Below are 18,087 nucleotides of genomic sequence, written 5' to 3' on the forward strand. Positions count from 1 at the left end.
GAACAGTTTGGTGCTGTACTTCTTTGTCCAAACTGCAGGATCTGTACAGCCTAAAATGGTCATTTTGGAAACACTGCATCAGTTGCATCCATCTCTGCTATTGCACCTCCCCGAAGAGGTGACTATCTTTGAGGGAGAACACGGTCTAGGGGCTACCGTCATCTTGCTGGATGCCAGTTCTGTGAAGAAGTGATAAATTCACATTCCAAGACATGACAGCAGAGACTGGACCCTACTGATGCTCAGGCAAGCATCAAACAGACCATTTTGATAACTGTTCAACTAACTGTTCTTAGCAGAGCTGTGTAATAGGAAAAAAACATAATTTTTTCATTGTTTTTAAAATGTACTTTGGTATCGTTTTAAAAAAAAATGCAAGGAAGGAGGTAAAGTTACACGTTTTAATGCATAAACAAGGAAGAAATGATGGACCATGCATGCAACATTTCTGGCAAGAAAAAGCTACCATCCTCCCTCTCCAGTGTCTCTGGGCAGCTGGAACGCACCACAGCAAAGTCTCCTTTTCTTGGCTTACAGAAAATGTTCAGTGTGGTACTTCTAGTAGGAAACAGTTAAAAACAAGAACCCCACAAACTGACTGTTCAGGTTCCTCATGCAAGATACCTTTCAATGCATTTAGTTATTCAAACCATTGTATTCAGCTATAATTGGAAGAATTTAATACTACATTCAGTTCCCCTGTAATGCTCAGTCAGCAACAAAAACCACTCATGCTTCTTTTCTGGCTCTGCCAAGCAGTGTTGTGCGCAGACAAAAGAAGAGTTCCCCATGCATGAATATTTTGGTAGTCTGTCCTTACAGAAATGAAGTTCCTCATAATTACTGCTAAATTTTTAAGATTTGGAAGGCAGCATTTGAAAGAAAAATAATTCTAAGATGCTTATCTTCATTGTGTCTTGAAGACTAAGAGAAGAGCTTCCATCTAATATTTCAACTTAAGAAATTGATAAAGACGCAGAACCTTCCCTGTGGTTGAGAAACAGTAAAATAATGATGCTGGATAGCCAGAGAGTAATCACCCACAACAGTCCTTTAACGGGAAGATGGAAGAAAAGAAGCTGCTTTACTAGGTCTCTGCTTCCAGAGGGTTTCCCTCACGCTCAGATGAAAAACACAACAAAACAAAAGCAGCTGTGCCTTGACGGTAAAAATAGATCATCACTAATTTATGCTAACTCCACATTGTCTTCTGTGATCAGAAAGCCCTGATGAGAAAAAGAACAGCAAATAAAAAAATAAGAGTTTAAATCTTTTACTAAAATATTTTATGCTACACTCAGAAATATGCTCTATTTCAGGAGTGTTACAACTTTTTTTTTTTTTTAACGAGATTTCATGAGGCTACTTAATTTCTCAGTAAGAAAAAAAAAACACAAAGAGAGACAATCTGACTGTTTGTGTGGACTACCAGCTTACATATGAGGGTGCTGAAGACCACTACTGACTCTGCAGTAGTCCACTAGATGAAAAAATGCCTGAAAATGCTTCTGGTTTAATATTTTGCCAGTAAAAGATCTGTACCAGCTACAACCAAGTCAAGAATGTGTTTGGTGATTTCTTGCAGTGAGTCAGAGAAACAGGGGACTACTCCTTTCTTAATTTATTACTTATAGAAACAGCACTATCAAAATAATTAAGCACTCGTTCTCTGGATTTAAAGGTACACATTGCATACATTACGTGACTCATACACACAGCACGACTGGCTACTCACAATTTTTTTAATCAACCTTAATATTAGAAGAAATATTAGGGAGTGAACTTCAAAGCACCTACATGCACCAAGTAGCACACAGTGTTGCCAGGAGTATCTTTGCTGCTCTGTGAGATACTTGGTTTGGTGGTTGGCTAGACCACGCAGCAATAGGTTTTCACAGAAAGTTTGTTTTGCTCCTTTTGAGCACAGTTTTCTACTAGGGACCATTCAATTCAAAGCAAGCCAGAAGAATTTAAATCATCTCCAACTTACGCACCAGTGAGAGAAACTAAATCCACTTACTGTATATAATTTAGAGAAAGAAGCAAGTTCTTATTTACTGGATAACATCCAGTCATGATTTCACTTGAGACCACTTCCATGAGAGTTATAAAATGCAGGCAAACCACCTATAGGTTACACAATTCACAAACATATGTTTAATACAGAAAAGAAATTGCAAAAAACCCAAAACAATCTGTGTAAAACACATTAATTTCTAACTCCTATACAGCCCAAGTGCCCTAGAGGAAGACAGGCTGGTTCAGCAAAGGTATACAGCACACCCGGGTTTAGTTCTGCACATGAATACAGTCAGAATGACTGAACCCCAAAAAGGACTTTAGGTCAGCTGGTGATGAAGAGGATGTCGACAGATTTCCATGACATGCATCAGAAACAGCTTTTCTCACCTCTAGTCTGGAGAAGATAGACATGAACATGCCAGAACAGACTGCTGTTCTCCAAATACTCCAAAGTGGCCATAAGAAGTAACAGTGGTAAGGGGACAACACTGTCTCCAGTATGTTGCTCAGAACTCCAAAAGTAAAGCCTGACTAGGCAGGTGTCCTACTGTAAGGTGACATGCCACAAGGCTTTTTGCTGGGTAGCCATGTAATGTATTTTGTTAAAATAAAATTGAATTAAAAAGTGAGAGCACTTTCTAATCTTTGATATGAAAAATTCAATTTTCAGTCATCCTGAAAAAATACTGTTCTGACAAAGAAAAGCATTCCTGAAAAGACCTGTGTCTGTGCTAACAGGTACAGCAAAATTTGGACCTTTTGGTGAAAGGTCATGTTTTATCTCTGCCATCATCTAGTTGAATACTATGACCAGAGTTTTAAAAAGCAAGTTATTCTTTAAATTTATTTTCAAACACTGCTGCAGGGATGGATTTTCAGAGAATGTATAAATATCTGTGTCTAAAACTTTACACATCCAACCTGACACACTTAAGTATCACAAGTTGCTTCTGAACCTCTTAGCCTGTTAAGACACGGTAAAATGCAAGTATCGCTTATCAAAGTACTTTAAAGCGTTTAATAAATTATTATCCCTAAACCAAAATTACTGTCTGCATTAAAAAAAAATAAAAATCTGTGCTATTAAACACCTTGCACACTTGACCAAAGTTTGGAACACCACCAGGGGTTTTTATAAAGCATAAATAGGAATAAAATATAAAGCATAAATATATAAAATATAAAGCATAAAATATAAAGCATATAATTATATAAAAATATAAAGCATAAATAGGATGACTTCACCATCAGAACAGACATAGCCTGAGTACGAGAGGCCACCCTGGAAACGTAACAACTGCTATCGGGCAGCTACGAGGTGAGGGGCAAAGCACCAGTGTGATACCTAAATTTTAAAGTTATGCTTTCAAGACTCTGTCGGTATGTGACAGGTTAATTTTCATATCGAGCATTTCACAAAGATTGTAAGCCACATAAAACCACTTTAATTTAATGTTTGTGAAAACATTTAAGTCTGAGAGCTAAAATTGTTGTGTTATAGATAATCAAAAAATACTTCAAAAAAATCTATACAACATGGTGTGTTCTATTTTCTTAATACTATTTCAACAATTTCTGCCAAATGCTGCTAAAGAAAACCTCTCTCAATTAAATCAGCGTGAAACAAGAATAGCATCAACAAATGCAATAAACTAACACTCCTCTACTATGTGAGAATAAGGTCCCAAGAATGAATAAAAACTAATCTTCAAAGCAAAAGAGGGGGGGGGGGCAAACTTGTTACAGAGGCACAGAAATTATGGAAACAAAGACCTTCTTGCAAGCCTTGATACAGAACTGCAACTCTACAGTCATCTCTGATGACCATCAGCCTGTCCATCTGTAACTATGGAGATCCCTCTCCCATCTTCTTTCTTAAATTTCTCAGTTAATTTAATTGTGGAGTGCAGTCAATACCCTCAAACTAGATTGAACGTGGCAACTCCCCAACATCCTCTGAGTCTAAACTCAGCAAAGCTAATGGCGATCACGTGAGTAGCTCAACTGGAATCTGGAATAGAGAGACATATTTACACAACAGGGTTAGCATGATCTCCCAGTACTCTCCTGAGATTACAGAAGGCATTTTCCACTAAGGCTTCTACAGAGAGGCTACAGAAATGCACTAGTTAAAAACTCCACAAAACAAACTTAACACGTACCTCCAAAAGTAAGCTCAATAATTTAATTAGAAATTATATCTAACATTCCCCCATGCATTCCCCTACATGAGAAAACACCTAGGAACTCTTTATTTTTAAGTAAATGTGTGATTGTAAGCCATGTCAAATTTTAAGTAAACTGTGCAATCACCATGATGGGCTGGAGGTTAGTTTCCTGAAATACCATCCTGTTTTAACAGCATGTTAATTTATCTGCTCAATATTTTACAATGGACTAAAATAAGTATGCAACTTGATCGTGGCTTGAATTTGCTGTTTCACTTTGTTTTCAATTATAACAGCATCACGAGATCTGGCATTTATCCACTGAAATGTGCCTTTCATCAATAAAACATTCTTCCATCAGTAAGACACCTGTAACAATCTAAGTCTCTTCAATACCCTAAATCCCAGTTAGGCAAAATATATTAACACATAGTGACATTCAGAGCATGAGCACTGGCCCTAAAGTTAGGTACTTTTATTAAAATACCTTGTGGAATTGGAAGGCCAGCAATGACTATCTTTTATGATAAATGAAAACAATCTTCTCAAATGCCGTTTCTCCTGTTCTTTCACCAGACCCGTTTCAACTAAAGACAAGTGCAGAACTAACGTACTCTCTCTTTTTTCTCCTTTTTTTTTTTGACCCTACTGTTCATAAACTGATTCTAAGTAGCAGTATAGTATGCAGGGCTGTACACAAAGAACCTCATTAAAAAGACTGTCATCTGTGTGTACTCCTCTGAAAGCTTCACTTTTGCGATTTTAGAAGTTTGTATTAATGACTGCATTCCTTTACCAAGCACTATTGTGTTTTTATTTCAGTTAAAAGCAAACATGTTTCCTTTTCGTTTTTGAAAATGGAGAAAGCTACTTTATTTACAAATTCCTGATTTTGGTGCAAGTCTAAAAACTGGTAGCTTAAACGTTAATATTTGTTTTCATTCTGCTATTTATTTTCATTTCTTCACATTTGTCTTTTTAATTAACCATGGTATAATGCATTAAATATAACATATTTCTCAGAATTGGAACTGTGAACTTTATAGACTTGTTATTCTTTTGTTTTTATAATGCCGTAATAATAAATAATTACTAGTGCTGGGAAGTTTAAGAACAATCCCAAAATCAGATTCCGGGTCTCCTTTCATTAAATAGTTTAGGATGTAGCAAGTCTGAAATTTTCTTGTGGAATAATAAGATTAGAAATCAAAAGGTTATTTCTGTTCATTAATATAATATTTTTTAAAATACCAGAGATAAAGTACTGAAGAGAATGTTAGAAATAACATGTAAATGCCCAAGAAAACCATGTAGACTTTTAGTAGTGTTCAGGATTTACAGTGCAATTTGGATAGAATTAGCAGCCATGTTGGCTACTAACTACAATTAAAATGTAGTTTGGCATTATACCAATTTAGGATACCTGTCTACCACTGTGAAGTTTTAGTGTATATTTATGCTATAAATATACATTTACTGATACCTTTATTTCTGCCTGGAGGTAAACAAAACATGGTCTTACATAAGAGAAATCTTACATGCATTATAGAAACAACAGCAACGGCACACACTAAACACAGTGATTACCCATTTGGATAACGCGTCATAACACCACAAACACTATTCACTGGTTTTACTCGCGCTATTTTTGCTTTCTTGTAATTTATTCCTTTTTTCTTAAAGTAAAAAGTATTTGTTCAGATAAACTTAACATGGCCCTTGCACTACATGTCCCAATTGTCACAGGTCCCTCAGAAACGACACATTATCATCTTTGCAGAGCTAATTCACCAGGACACCGATGCAGAGTACGCTTAGCTGATTACAGCTCCTCGAGGCTCAAAAAGGGCATCACAATCGTACAGAACAAGGGCATGATGCCCGACTGCCTGACATGATAGCTAAACAACACTCATTTTATTCTGTTTCTCTACATCAAAGACATTTGCAGTTCTGTTGGGTTTGCTTTGCTGCCTTGCGTGGACCACAGCTCTTTACTACTGGTAAATTTGGTATAGCAAACAGATAAGAGTACATAAAAACAAATTTCTGCCTTTCCCACAGTGCAATATTCTATCGCAGCATAACACACAGTAGCCAAATGAACCCTCTGTGGTTATTATGCACCTAATGTTGTAAAAATATTACTATGACATTTCGTCTGGTCGACCATCTTAAAGGTTAATTCTGTTTCCTATTTGAGATTTTCCTCTAGGTGAGCCATTCCGTGCAGTTTCTATTTACTGATTCCAAACAACCCCCAAACTGTTTCATTGCTCACTCTCACTGTTAAGAACATATTGACTGGCTGCCTGCTCTGCTGTTTAATTCATTTATGCTGAGAGTCAGGCATGAAGACAGAATTTTAAATGTGACATTTGCAGGCTGTTGGGTCATTTGAAGCTCTGACAACACCAGGGAGTTCCTGACATACAAACTGGTCCCGATTTCCAATCTTCCATGTTCTGAACTCAGAGATTCTTCCCGGAGGTGCAGATTTCAGCCAAAAGTTTGAAAATCCCTTGTGTTTACATCTCTCAGAAAAGACCTGTACACTTCAAAATTTTTAAATAAAGCTTATGTTTCCTTTAAGGTAAAACCAGCACTGCCTGCAGCGTGTGACTCAACTGCTTAAAAACACTGACTGACAAAGGTATTTGGAAAGATCTACAATAATAAATGTAATTAATACTAACAGGATTTTGTAAGCAACTTTGACATTTAGTGGACTTTTATTTGTTCCTGTTGATCTTTAAGCGTTCAAAACCAGCCCAGTCTGAAACCACAGCTTTATCTCACATTGTCTATCTGGCTATTGTTACCCTGATCAACGTCACGTCCCAGTTTTCAAGTTGGAAGTTTTCCTTATCTCAAGGCAGTGAATGGACTGTATCGTTTTGTTTCCCACAATGAACTGTCCTTATCTTCTCCAACTTTCAGAGTATACCTAACCTGAAAGATTTCATACTGCCAAAGTACCACTAGGAAAACAGTAATCTGACCTAGTCACTCTTGACTAGGTTGACTCTATAGTTACCTGTCCCTGAAGAGGGACATGAAGAGTGTGGCCAGCAGGACAAGGGAGGTTATCCTCCCCCTCTACTCTGCCCCGGTGAGGCCACATCTGGAGTACTGTGTCCAGTTCTGGGCTCCCCAGTTCAAGGACAGCGAACTGCTGGAGAGAGTCCAGTAAAGGGCTACAAAGATGATGAGGGGACTGGAGCATCTTTCTTATAAGGAAAGGCTGAGGGACTTGGGTCTTTTTAGTCTGCAGAAAAGACGACTGAGGGGTGATTTTATTAATGCTTATAAATACTTAAAGGGAGGGTGCCAGCTGGATGGGAACAGTCTTTTTTCAGTGGTGCCCAGTGACAGAACAAGAGGTAACAGGCACAAACTTGAACATAGGAAGTTCCGTCTTAACATGAGGAGGAACTTCTTTACTTTGAGGGTGACAGAGCCCTGGCACAGGCTGCCCAGAGAGGTGGTGGAGTCTCCGACTCTGGAGACATTCAAAACCCGCCTGGACACCATCCTGTGCAACCTGCTGTGGGTGACCCTGCTCTGGCAGGGGGGTTGGACTAAACGATCTCCAGAGGTCACTTCCAACCCTGACCATTCTGTGATTCTGTGAAGCAGGACTTGCATCTACTAAGTTAAAAAGTAATTTTTTTTTGGAGAAGATTCCAATCAGATGTTGAACTTTGAGAAAAGAGTAAGAAGGGAGAATAGAGTTTTCTGCACAGAAAAGATCTTCCTTGCCATAAATTGTAAAAAAACCCAAATACACGTCATAATAAAAACTGCAGCCTGCTATTCAATCCCAGCTCAGATGTCCACATCCTGCCTCATTTGGTTACCTAAATCAATGGAAGAGCATTGATTTCAAATGAAGACACAGTTAGAAAGCACAATCTGGGCAAAATCTCAATCTGGGGGGTTTTACAGTGCAAAACAAAAAGCGAACAAAAAACCCTGTGCAAAGCAAACAGTATGATGACACTGTTATAGTTAGAAATAGAAATAGTGCTAACACCTCATTCAGAGCTGTATTAGGAGGGGAGATTGTTTTCCCTATTCAACTCGTCATGATTATTATTCCATAATAATGATTCTATACTTTGGCTGCTTTTTCAGGAAGGGGAATATGATTTAGGTCAAGAAGCAAACTGGAATATATTAATGGATTTTTTTTCCTTTTATATCAGTAGACACACAATTTTAACAGCAACCTCTGAAGTGTCAACTGTGTCATACTGCACACATCTTTTCGTAGCCATGTTCAGAATAAGACTTTTATAATTTAATAGTTGTCACCGGAACAAGAGTAGGTTGTTTTTACGTACTTCCAACATGAGGACATTGATTCTGTATGACCTAGAAAAGCAGTTTAAGTATTACAGATGTTGTTTATTCTCAAAGCAAATCCTTAAAATAGAAAGACATACCTGGTGTATTATCTGAGCTACAGGAAGCTGTTCAGCATATTTTAGTGGCTCTGTTGCCAATTCGTCCTTTGGAAGCCTGGGAAGAAATGAAGTTAACATTTATCAAAGTTAGTTCAATTTTACCAAGTTAAATTACTGAAATTTAAGATTTTCAGATACATTACATTTAAATGTGTAGTATCTGGGAGATTACTTTGCTTAAGATGAAGAAAAAGCGTATTTTAAGACCTTAATTGAATGTATTTCTTACAAAGTTGAGTGAAAATAAATTCATAGTAAACAGAAGTGTGTAACCTTGTGGATATTCTTCTCTGACCAAAGTACATAAAACACAAATTTAGCAGCAGAAACCTTTAAATTTAGTTTTAGATGAACAAAGCGCAGGTGAAAGCTGGACTGAAATCCCCACAGGAAAAGTCTTACGCGTTTACAGAGCAGATTCAGCACCATTAACAATACAAGCTGCTTCACTCAATCCTGCCAACATAATTCAAATATGACCACCTCAAAAGGGAAGAGGGGTTATTCACTGTTTCCCATTTTTGCTGCAAGTGCACATCATGTTCAGCTGTGGTAGAAGTTCAACACCACAAATATTTGTGCATTTGCCAGCACAGTAGTGTGTACTACTGGTTTCAAATAAACGAAAGAACGAGCATGAACAAAAAGAATAGAATACTTCACAAAGAAAATGCATCATAACCCTTTAAACTTCAAATAAACTGTAGTTGCAACTGAACATTTAGAATCCATAAGCAGTCTCTTAAAAGAATATTTAAATTATAGTACATTAATATGAAAGCATGTTTTAAACCCTTCGACCATACTGCTTTCTTCTACTGGAACTACACAGCATGTGCTACATTTTCAAAGTATCATTGAAGGCTTTCATCAGTCATTCCTCAATCTTTCTGAAGAGTTCTGAATATAGGAATTTGAGTAGTATGACAAGAAGTGAAGGGGAAAAAAAAGATCCCTAAGAAAACAATGCCTTTCTACAAAGTTTAAGCAGAATTACCTTCAGACAAAAACTGCGGCCAAGACATTATTTTCCGGGTTCAAATTACTACCTTATACCCATTCTAGTAAAAAATGATACATGTTTGCTGGGTTAATTTACCTGCCTACTGGCTGCCAGGTAAGAGCCAGAAACTACAGGCTTAGACTCTGCGCTGGGCATCAACAGACTGTGGCAAAAGAGAAGACAATAAATGCACATCTCTTCCCTTTCCCATTTCTGAATGTATGTTGTGGTTTGGAATGTTTTTAAGCTGCAAGTAAGTGCCTGAATACCTAGAAACCTGTAATGAACAGAGTATGAGGAAGTATGAAAGTCTCACTGTCTTAGAAATTTAAAAGCAGAGAACAAAAGAAACGTGGCAATATTTCAAAGATCATAGTGACAGCCTGTCTAGAACAGCTTAATGTACTTAAGAAAAATTACATATGCAAGCTCTGAACTACTGAAGCCAGTCTACTGACAGTTCATTTACTCATATGGTTTTTAGAGGTTTTGAACTATTATGACAATGATGAATTTGTACTCGTAACATGAAATATACTGCTGTTATAGCCCAACACAACCATCAGAGCTCAGAGCGAGCTCCGCAACTCCACTGCGGTGTGCAGAAGGAACCTTTCCACTCATTTCCTTTCTACTTCCTATCATTTGCGGAGTCCTGACTGGCAAACGTACCACTGCCTACTTAGCTACCCAGAGTCACTGTGAATTTGAGATGACTTCTGTTCTGCTGGGACACTGTTAGCTGACATGACACCTTTATTTATGGATACTAGCTATATAAACCCACTTCTTAGCCATACCTCTAGATATGAAACCACTGCACACAGAACAAATACTCATCTTTATCTTGAACACTTATCTCTGCAGTCTTTTCAGGGACACTGCAAACGTGGAAAAGAAAACGAAAACCAAAACCCAGTATCTCAAATGTCAAAATTAAATACTTGACGTTGCAAGTAACAGCTACAATTACTACAGACTGAATGTTAGCAGAGGGAAAAAAAAAAAAAAAGGCTTGTCTGTTCTATTAACGACTTTGTACATTTGGCAATGTTTTCTTTCTAGACAAATTCAGCATTCCCTTGCATATTCAAACACCTTCCTTGTCAATTACAGAAAAAAAAGACCTTTCTTCAAATGTCAAAGGATTAAAAAAAGAGAAAAATTATCAAGATAATTTTGAGCCTTAGGAAGCTTTACTAAAAAAACAGGGCGGGTAGAATAGTATAAACACGAATTTTAAAGTAATTAGATTTACATTGAAATTAGGCTGATAGGAGTCTTTCAACACCAAGGAAGACTGTTTTTTAGTTTTTTCTAAATTTACTTTCTGAAAAAAATCAATTGAACTACACTACATTTTTTATATATATAAATTATAAGAGATTATATTGTAATGTGCACCTATCTATATACATACACTTGTCTACACCTATGTACCTAGACTATAATATGTATACACGCACAGACACAGATATTTTGGAACAAAAGTTCAGAAGTGTTCTCTCAAAATTTTTGCTTAGTGATGTACTAGCTGTCAAGCCTACAAAAGAGAGTTTTGATTCTTCTCTCCTGCAGATAAGCCTCCTCAACTGGATGGCCATGTATCTCTATCTTTTATATTAAACTGCATAAATTAAAGCATGGAGGCTCAACACTCATGACAAAAAAAAGCTGTATGAAATATTGCCCAACTATATCCTCTACCTGGAGCAAGTCATTAACTTGAACTAGCAGGTACGACAAAACAGAGTATCAATAAACTTAGGGCAATTGAGGGTACTAAATAAAATGCAAGAATAACCACAGTAAATGATCTTTGCAAATTTGACAATAATAGCGGCCTTCATGTTAGATACTGCATCTAAAGCCACTGCATGGCATTTTGTCAAATGAAAGAACATACCACCTCCTCCTAGTACCATTCACTCAGATCCACCTAACAAAAATTAACTGTGAGAAGGATATGCAGATCATTGAGCCAACCTAAAACATGAGCAAGTTCTCACTGACCATGACTGATTTTTTTTTTCTTAAATTCATAAGCATAAATATGGCTTCACAAAGGTTTTCCTGAACGCTTTGTTCCCAGCTCTTTTATCTTCTTTGATCAACTATCAGAATATTTCAACACATATTTTTCTAGGGTTATTCTCATCCGCTTCTACTTATGGTTCTGACCAAGAGTCAGATTTGAACTGTTATTACATTCACTGTTCATAGCTATTTACACAGTAGAAAATTAAAAGCATCTAATACTAGTGACATTCCTTTTAGCTAGAAAAGGGAATAACCCCTAGAAGTTATGTTGTATTTAAAAAAAAAAAAGGTAAAAATTTTGTGAGGGAAAATCCACATTTTTGCTTGATTTATCTTTTTAATTTTCCTATGAAGTGATGATACTTGTGACAGAAATAGAACTTTATGACAGAGGTACCTCCCAGGTCTCAGTTTTCAAGTACTTACATGTAGTCAGTTTGGAAGCCAGTTTTAAGCTTCAAAGTACTTAAAAACGTCCAGAATGCAAAGTTCTACCAGCATAACTATGTCAGTTAGCAATAGCACTTTCAGTATTTGTTTTAACAGATGTAAGCAATATAAACTCTTTTGAAGAGAATCATATTATTATGAAGGCTCCATAGATCTCATTTTTAATTTCTCAGAGCAAGCACTAGTTTATTGGTCTAAACATTTGTATAACAGGTATGAGGCAACCTCCTCTAAATTTCCTTCTGCTTCTTTTTTCTTACCAAAAAACCTGTTGTGCAACCATTCTTTCTAACAAAGGTGAAAACCGGTGATGCAACAAGAAATTGGTGTCCTGTAAGCAACAGAGGATGAAACACTGCATATGAAAGGCTTCTATGAAACAGCACCCATCATGAAAGCTCCAACAACAGGAGTAAAGTCAGGACTTGTCTGTCCTGAGAAAAGGCCAGAAACAGCTAAAATCCCCTGCAAGTGGGCACAGAGGCTATATTTTAAACAGTCTTTTAAATAAGAAGAGAGACAGCTCGCTGCCAGTAGGATCAAGCAACACGATGTAGCTCACAACTACAGGGCTGAATTCTCTCCCCCAAAGCAGGAGCTGCACCCAAACCTGGCCACTCCAGGCACGTGCCATGCCCTGAACCACATACAAACATTGTCCAGGAAAGCGCTAGCTGGTGTGAGCCAAAGAAGTATCCCAGATTGTGCTAACAATTAAACATCACATGTGACTGCAAGACAGTACATCAGCCTGCCTAATCCACAAGCACAGCAGCAGCCTCCTATTCTGCCTTTAAGAAAATTATATCAGTTAGCTTGGTCGGTTTTGCAAGTGGATCAAGTAAAAGCCACCGTCAGGACAGTTAGTACCGAGGAGAAAGAAGCTTGCTGCAAAACTGCTACTTCATTTTACACTAGCCCTCAGACTAGTAGCCCACTAACACTGGGCCTCCTAGACTGGCTGAATTACCTGTAAAAGGCAATCCTCTTCTAAAAAGCATAAGGGATAGAAAGGCCATGAGTAGAGAAGAGAAAAAGGTCAACAGACAAGAGGATGCTCTACTTCCTCCCTTTTTGCAAGGTGGGGGAATAGAACAGGTCAGCAGAAAGATCATCTCCATTACCATCATCCTGACCTTGCCTCTCCCTTTCACAGAGGGACACAAGTAAATCAGTTACTACTCTCCTTCCAGAGATAACTCCCAGATGCCTGGGGTGGCATTCCCTTTTGCTCAAAACCAGCTATGTCAGGGAAAAAAAAAAAAAATACAAAACACCCCTAATCTCTTGATGGAATTTGTGCTCAAATTCCATGTGGCAGTTTGAGTCTGTAATTTCACAAAATTAGTTGGCCTCACTGTTTAGTTGCTTTGTCTTTGACACTTAAACCTTTAGAAAATTAAGGGCTTATTTTGTTGTAATACCAATTTCCTTGTATGTTTAATTTCTTTCAAAACAATTCTATTGCAAAAACAGAAGTAGTTTTTCATGAATTAATTTTCCAGTAAGAAATGGTCCTTTCTGTCTCAATTGAGCATGACAGCAGAGTGGTGCCAATGGTGCCACAGCAAGCTAGCGCAGTGGCATAGCAGCAAATACAGCATCACACCTGACAGCTGGTAATGCAAAGCATAAGGAGATCTTGATTTTCAGGGAGAAGACTAGAAAGAAACATAAAATCAGAAGAGAAGTGGGAAGCAGTAAGAGATAGCAGAAGAGGAGGATCTTGAAAAATTCAATTTAAAAGTTATTTTTATACTGCCACTGTGACTGCTCTTAGATGAAGGAAAGTATGCATGAAACAGAAACTGTGGAAAGTGAATCTAAATCCAGTAAAATGTGTCAAGATATTTAGTGAAAAATCTTATTTGTTATTTATATTTGCATGCTCGCTCTTACGGGAAAAATCCTGAGAGAGTCAACCTTTGCTAAAGAAAAATAAATCCCTAGCATCAAAAGGTGGCACATTTTGCCACAAGCACTAATCCAGCCTCCGGTCTGCTACACAGAATAGCTGCAGCCGCTTTAGGGCAGAGATGCATTTTATCTCATGCAAGTATTACAAAAATACAGAAAAAAAGAGCAATGTGATCACTAACTGGTTTGCTCATGGCAGAAATGGGCTGTTAAGACACTTCAAGAGAGAAAAATCTAGATAACAGGACAGGCCATAAAACCTGGCTCTCAGTGCAAATATAAACATTCCCTAATTATACGAGGCTGTAGGACTGAGGCCAATACTTCTTCCTTCCTATACAGGCTCTAGATTTGATAGTTTGGCCAGCTCACACATTCTTTCATGCATACGACCCATGCATAGGTAGTATTGCACCTCTTTGAAACTATCGATCCTTGATGATCAGTGTGCCCAGGTGGCCAAGGTGGCCAACAGCATCCTGGTCTGCATCAGGAATAGTGTGGTGAGAAGGACTAGGGAGGTGATCGTCCCCCTGTACTCAAACACTGTGTTCAGTTTTGGGCTCCTCACTACAAGAAAGACATTGAGGTGCTGGAGCGTGTCCAAAGAAGGGCAACAAAGCTGGTGAGAGATCTGGAGAACAAGTCTTATGAGGAGCAGCTGAGGGAACTGGGGTTGTCTAGCCTGGAGAAAAGGAGGCTGAGGGGAGACCTTATTGCGCTGTACAACTACCTGGAAGGAGGTTGTGGACAGGTGGGGGTTGGTCTCTTCTCCCAAGTATTAAGTGATAGGACAAGAGAAAATAGCCTTAAGTTGCACCAGGGCAGGTTTAGGACGGATATTAGGAAAAATTTCTTCACCAAAAGGTTTGTCAAGCATTGGAACAGGCTGCCCAGGGAAGTGGTTGAATCACCATCCCTGGAGGTATTTAAAAGACAGGTAGACATGGTGCTTAGGGACATGGTTTAGTGGTGGTTTTGGCAGCGTTAGGTTGATGGTTGGACTCAATGATCTCAACGGTCCCTTCAAACATAGACAATTCTATGATAAGTCCTAATATACAACCACCTCTCTTGGAAACCATACAAAAATCAAAGTCAGAATGTGAACAGGGTAAAGAAGAGGATATCAAAAAAAAGCATTATGGAAAAAGGGGTTTGGGGATTACCTTCTTTATTTGCCACAGATGTATACGACTCACACTGCTCCTAAAGTGCAGCCTGGTTTGTTTGACACAACTTCTGAACAGTATGAATGAAAATACTGGAACAGATTGTCCCACTTCTAGAAATGGCTCAAAAGCAGGAATACTGCAACTGATCGGGCAGTCAGTGTGACCAAAGGATGCAAATAACACTGCAGTGCCCTTAATCAGGCACCCTAGACCAAAAGGTTGAAATTATTAATCTAAACTTGTGTATAGCACTGATAGCTTTATTGACTGTAAATACATGAACACGCTTGCATCTGGCAATAAAAAGAAAACAAAATACCAGAGCTTTATGCACCGCTCAGGAAAAGTTATTAGGTTTCCTATTAAAGAGAAGCTGAAATGGGCTATGTCGGGTTTGAGTGAATAGTTTTTAGATTGGCCATTGAGAAATTTATCTACCATATCCATACTACAGAAGATTAAGAATTAGACCTTGGATTAACGCCAGGTACTCGATCTATCTGCTAAATCCTAACTTCACACATATTTAAGAATAGGGTACACATATTTAAGAATAGGGTATATTTAAACAACAGAAGCACTAACGTACACGGAAAATGCCCATGCTTGAAAAGATGAGATCATTGTTAACTCTGCTCTTCCCCAAAAAGTGTGCTAATCAATCCTTTTCTTAAATCCAGGATTTGCCTATAAGCATGTTCACCACAAGTACAGTCACAAAGAAGAGAAGCAAACACTTGAGAGCATAATCATTCCAGGGAAATTCCTCACAACACCTCCATGGAATCAGTTTCTTCAGTTAAAAAGTCAAAACAAGTCTTTTGGCTACTTAAGAAAGCATTCGGTGTACACTTTGTTGCTGCAACCTTTGCACAGGTGAGTGTGGATGTCCCCCTCTAAAAACCTGATATACCTAATAATGCAAACGACTTCATTCCCTACCATGGTACCGAGCTGAGCTTCGGTAAGCTGGACAGCTGGCAGCTTACCTTGGGCGACCTTGCAGGACTGTCTAGCAGAATGCTAATGTGCATCTTTTGCAGTTCATTGCTGTGGAGTCTGAAAGTCATGTCTTTGAACGGGTAAGCAATTAGTGCATATTCAAAGATGAGGAGAGGAGGGAGCTATGTCTAGATTGGAAATATGCAGGCATTTCACAAGTACAGCCAAGCACACCAAGATTCTTTGGTCCAAAAATGTTGTGACCGCATGATGCTTGTGGAACCTAGCAGGTGGCCTACTATCAAAGATGGTTTAAAAAAACGATTGCACAAAAATGAACAATACAATATGAAGATAAAGGAAAAAAAATTAATTGAAGGCAAAAATTATCTCTGACGCTTTGAGAAACTAAATCAATGTTGGACACAATCAGATTTATAATTATCTGAAGAAGGAAGCTAATGACTTGCATTGAAAAGAAAAAAAACATTTTACTTCACTGTGCTGGCCTTTACAGAGAAATATTCCTGTAGAATAAAGTAGCAAATCACTTTATGCTTTAGAAATGCAGAATACTTTCTGTAATCTATTCATATCTCTTCAAATAAATGTGAAAGATTTTGACCCAAACTAGTTGTACAGACTTATTCCTGGAATTTAAAAAATACCTTAAGTCTCTGAATGCACAGTGATTTCTGTTGGGCCCAATCATAAAGAGGTCTGCTGGTGTTCCCAGAGTCTGCCAGACACATTGAGTTATAATCTGTTGCTTCATAAACTGGATAAAACTAGACTGTAACAAATGTTTCCTCTGCCTTTCTGTGACCCACACATAATTTCTTATCTAAAGAATTTCAGGTGATTAACTTTTGTCAAGCCACATATGCTTAACCATCCCAAGATTCTAAAAAGAGGTAATGGAAGTCTGTAGTGTGTTTTAACACAGGTTGACCAATATCATCTCTCTGCTCTTTTCTAGCCAATGACTTTTGCTAAAATATGTTTAGTCACTGAAGGGACTCTCTGTTCTTCCTGCTCCTATTTTTATACTTAGGCAAGACACAGGAAAGGAATTAAAAAGAATATTAGCTTAAGTAAGCAGAACTGACTTTGCTGCTACTGGAAAACACATGACCTGTAGGGCTTCGTTTTGTTATCTCAAATATTCCACATTTTAGGTAAATTAGAAAATCTCTTTTGAATTAATTTAAACTTCAACATGATGATGCTGCTGAAGCACAAAATGCTAATCAAAACCTGGAGATAAAAAGACCAGCTAAGTCTCTATCACTGAAAATCACCATTTGAGTCCACAGCTAAAAGTAGGTACTCATCGCTTAATGTTAATTCATTCTCACAGCAGGCAGGGTTGGGGGGGTGAGGGGGGTGGGGGGTGGAGGAACAAGTGTCTTTGTCAAATTTCCCAAACTCAGGGCATGTTTATACAGACAAGTCCAGCAATATCAGAGGAGCTTTTACTGATGGTCCAAACCAGTCAGGAAAGAACATCGCCCACCTAGCTCAGCAAACGTTTAATCTAGTTGGAAATGCGTATGTGCTGTATCTAGTAACTGAGGCTGCAAATTTCTACTTTGGACCCAGTCCTTCTTAATTGCATGGAAAAATGTTTAAAATCGTGGTTTAAAAAACCCCACAGGTTATTATCGCTAGCAGTTTGGAAACCCATGACTGAATTTCACAGAAACCTCAAAGAAAAAAAGACCAAACCCTCCCCTGCCACCACATCACACATGCAGTTTAAATACTACTACCAGTACATATTAGAATTATACTTTGAGCTGTATAAAGCAAGCTTGTTCATTTTTCATAACTGAAAGTTTATCAGCAGTACCCAATCTTTACGTAGACCAATTCAACACCACCTGCCAGTGCACAAAATG

General features: G+C 38.0%; 1 protein-coding gene across 1 annotated transcript in view; it reads right to left on the reverse strand.

Annotated features, from left to right (window-relative positions):
- PIGK (phosphatidylinositol glycan anchor biosynthesis, class K) overlaps window positions 1-18,087 on the reverse strand; it is a 72,557-nt gene that overhangs the window by 14,438 nt on the left and 40,032 nt on the right. The window contains exon 10 of the mRNA XM_009884874.1: window positions 8,639-8,714. Within this exon, the coding sequence (XP_009883176.1) occupies window positions 8,639-8,714 (76 nt within the window). The remainder of the gene's footprint in view (window positions 1-8,638; window positions 8,715-18,087) is intronic.

Source organism: Charadrius vociferus, unplaced genomic scaffold (assembly GCF_000708025.1).
Source record: "Charadrius vociferus isolate BGI_N301 unplaced genomic scaffold, ASM70802v2 scaffold163, whole genome shotgun sequence".
Classification (NCBI taxonomy): domain Eukaryota; kingdom Metazoa; phylum Chordata; class Aves; order Charadriiformes; family Charadriidae; genus Charadrius; species Charadrius vociferus.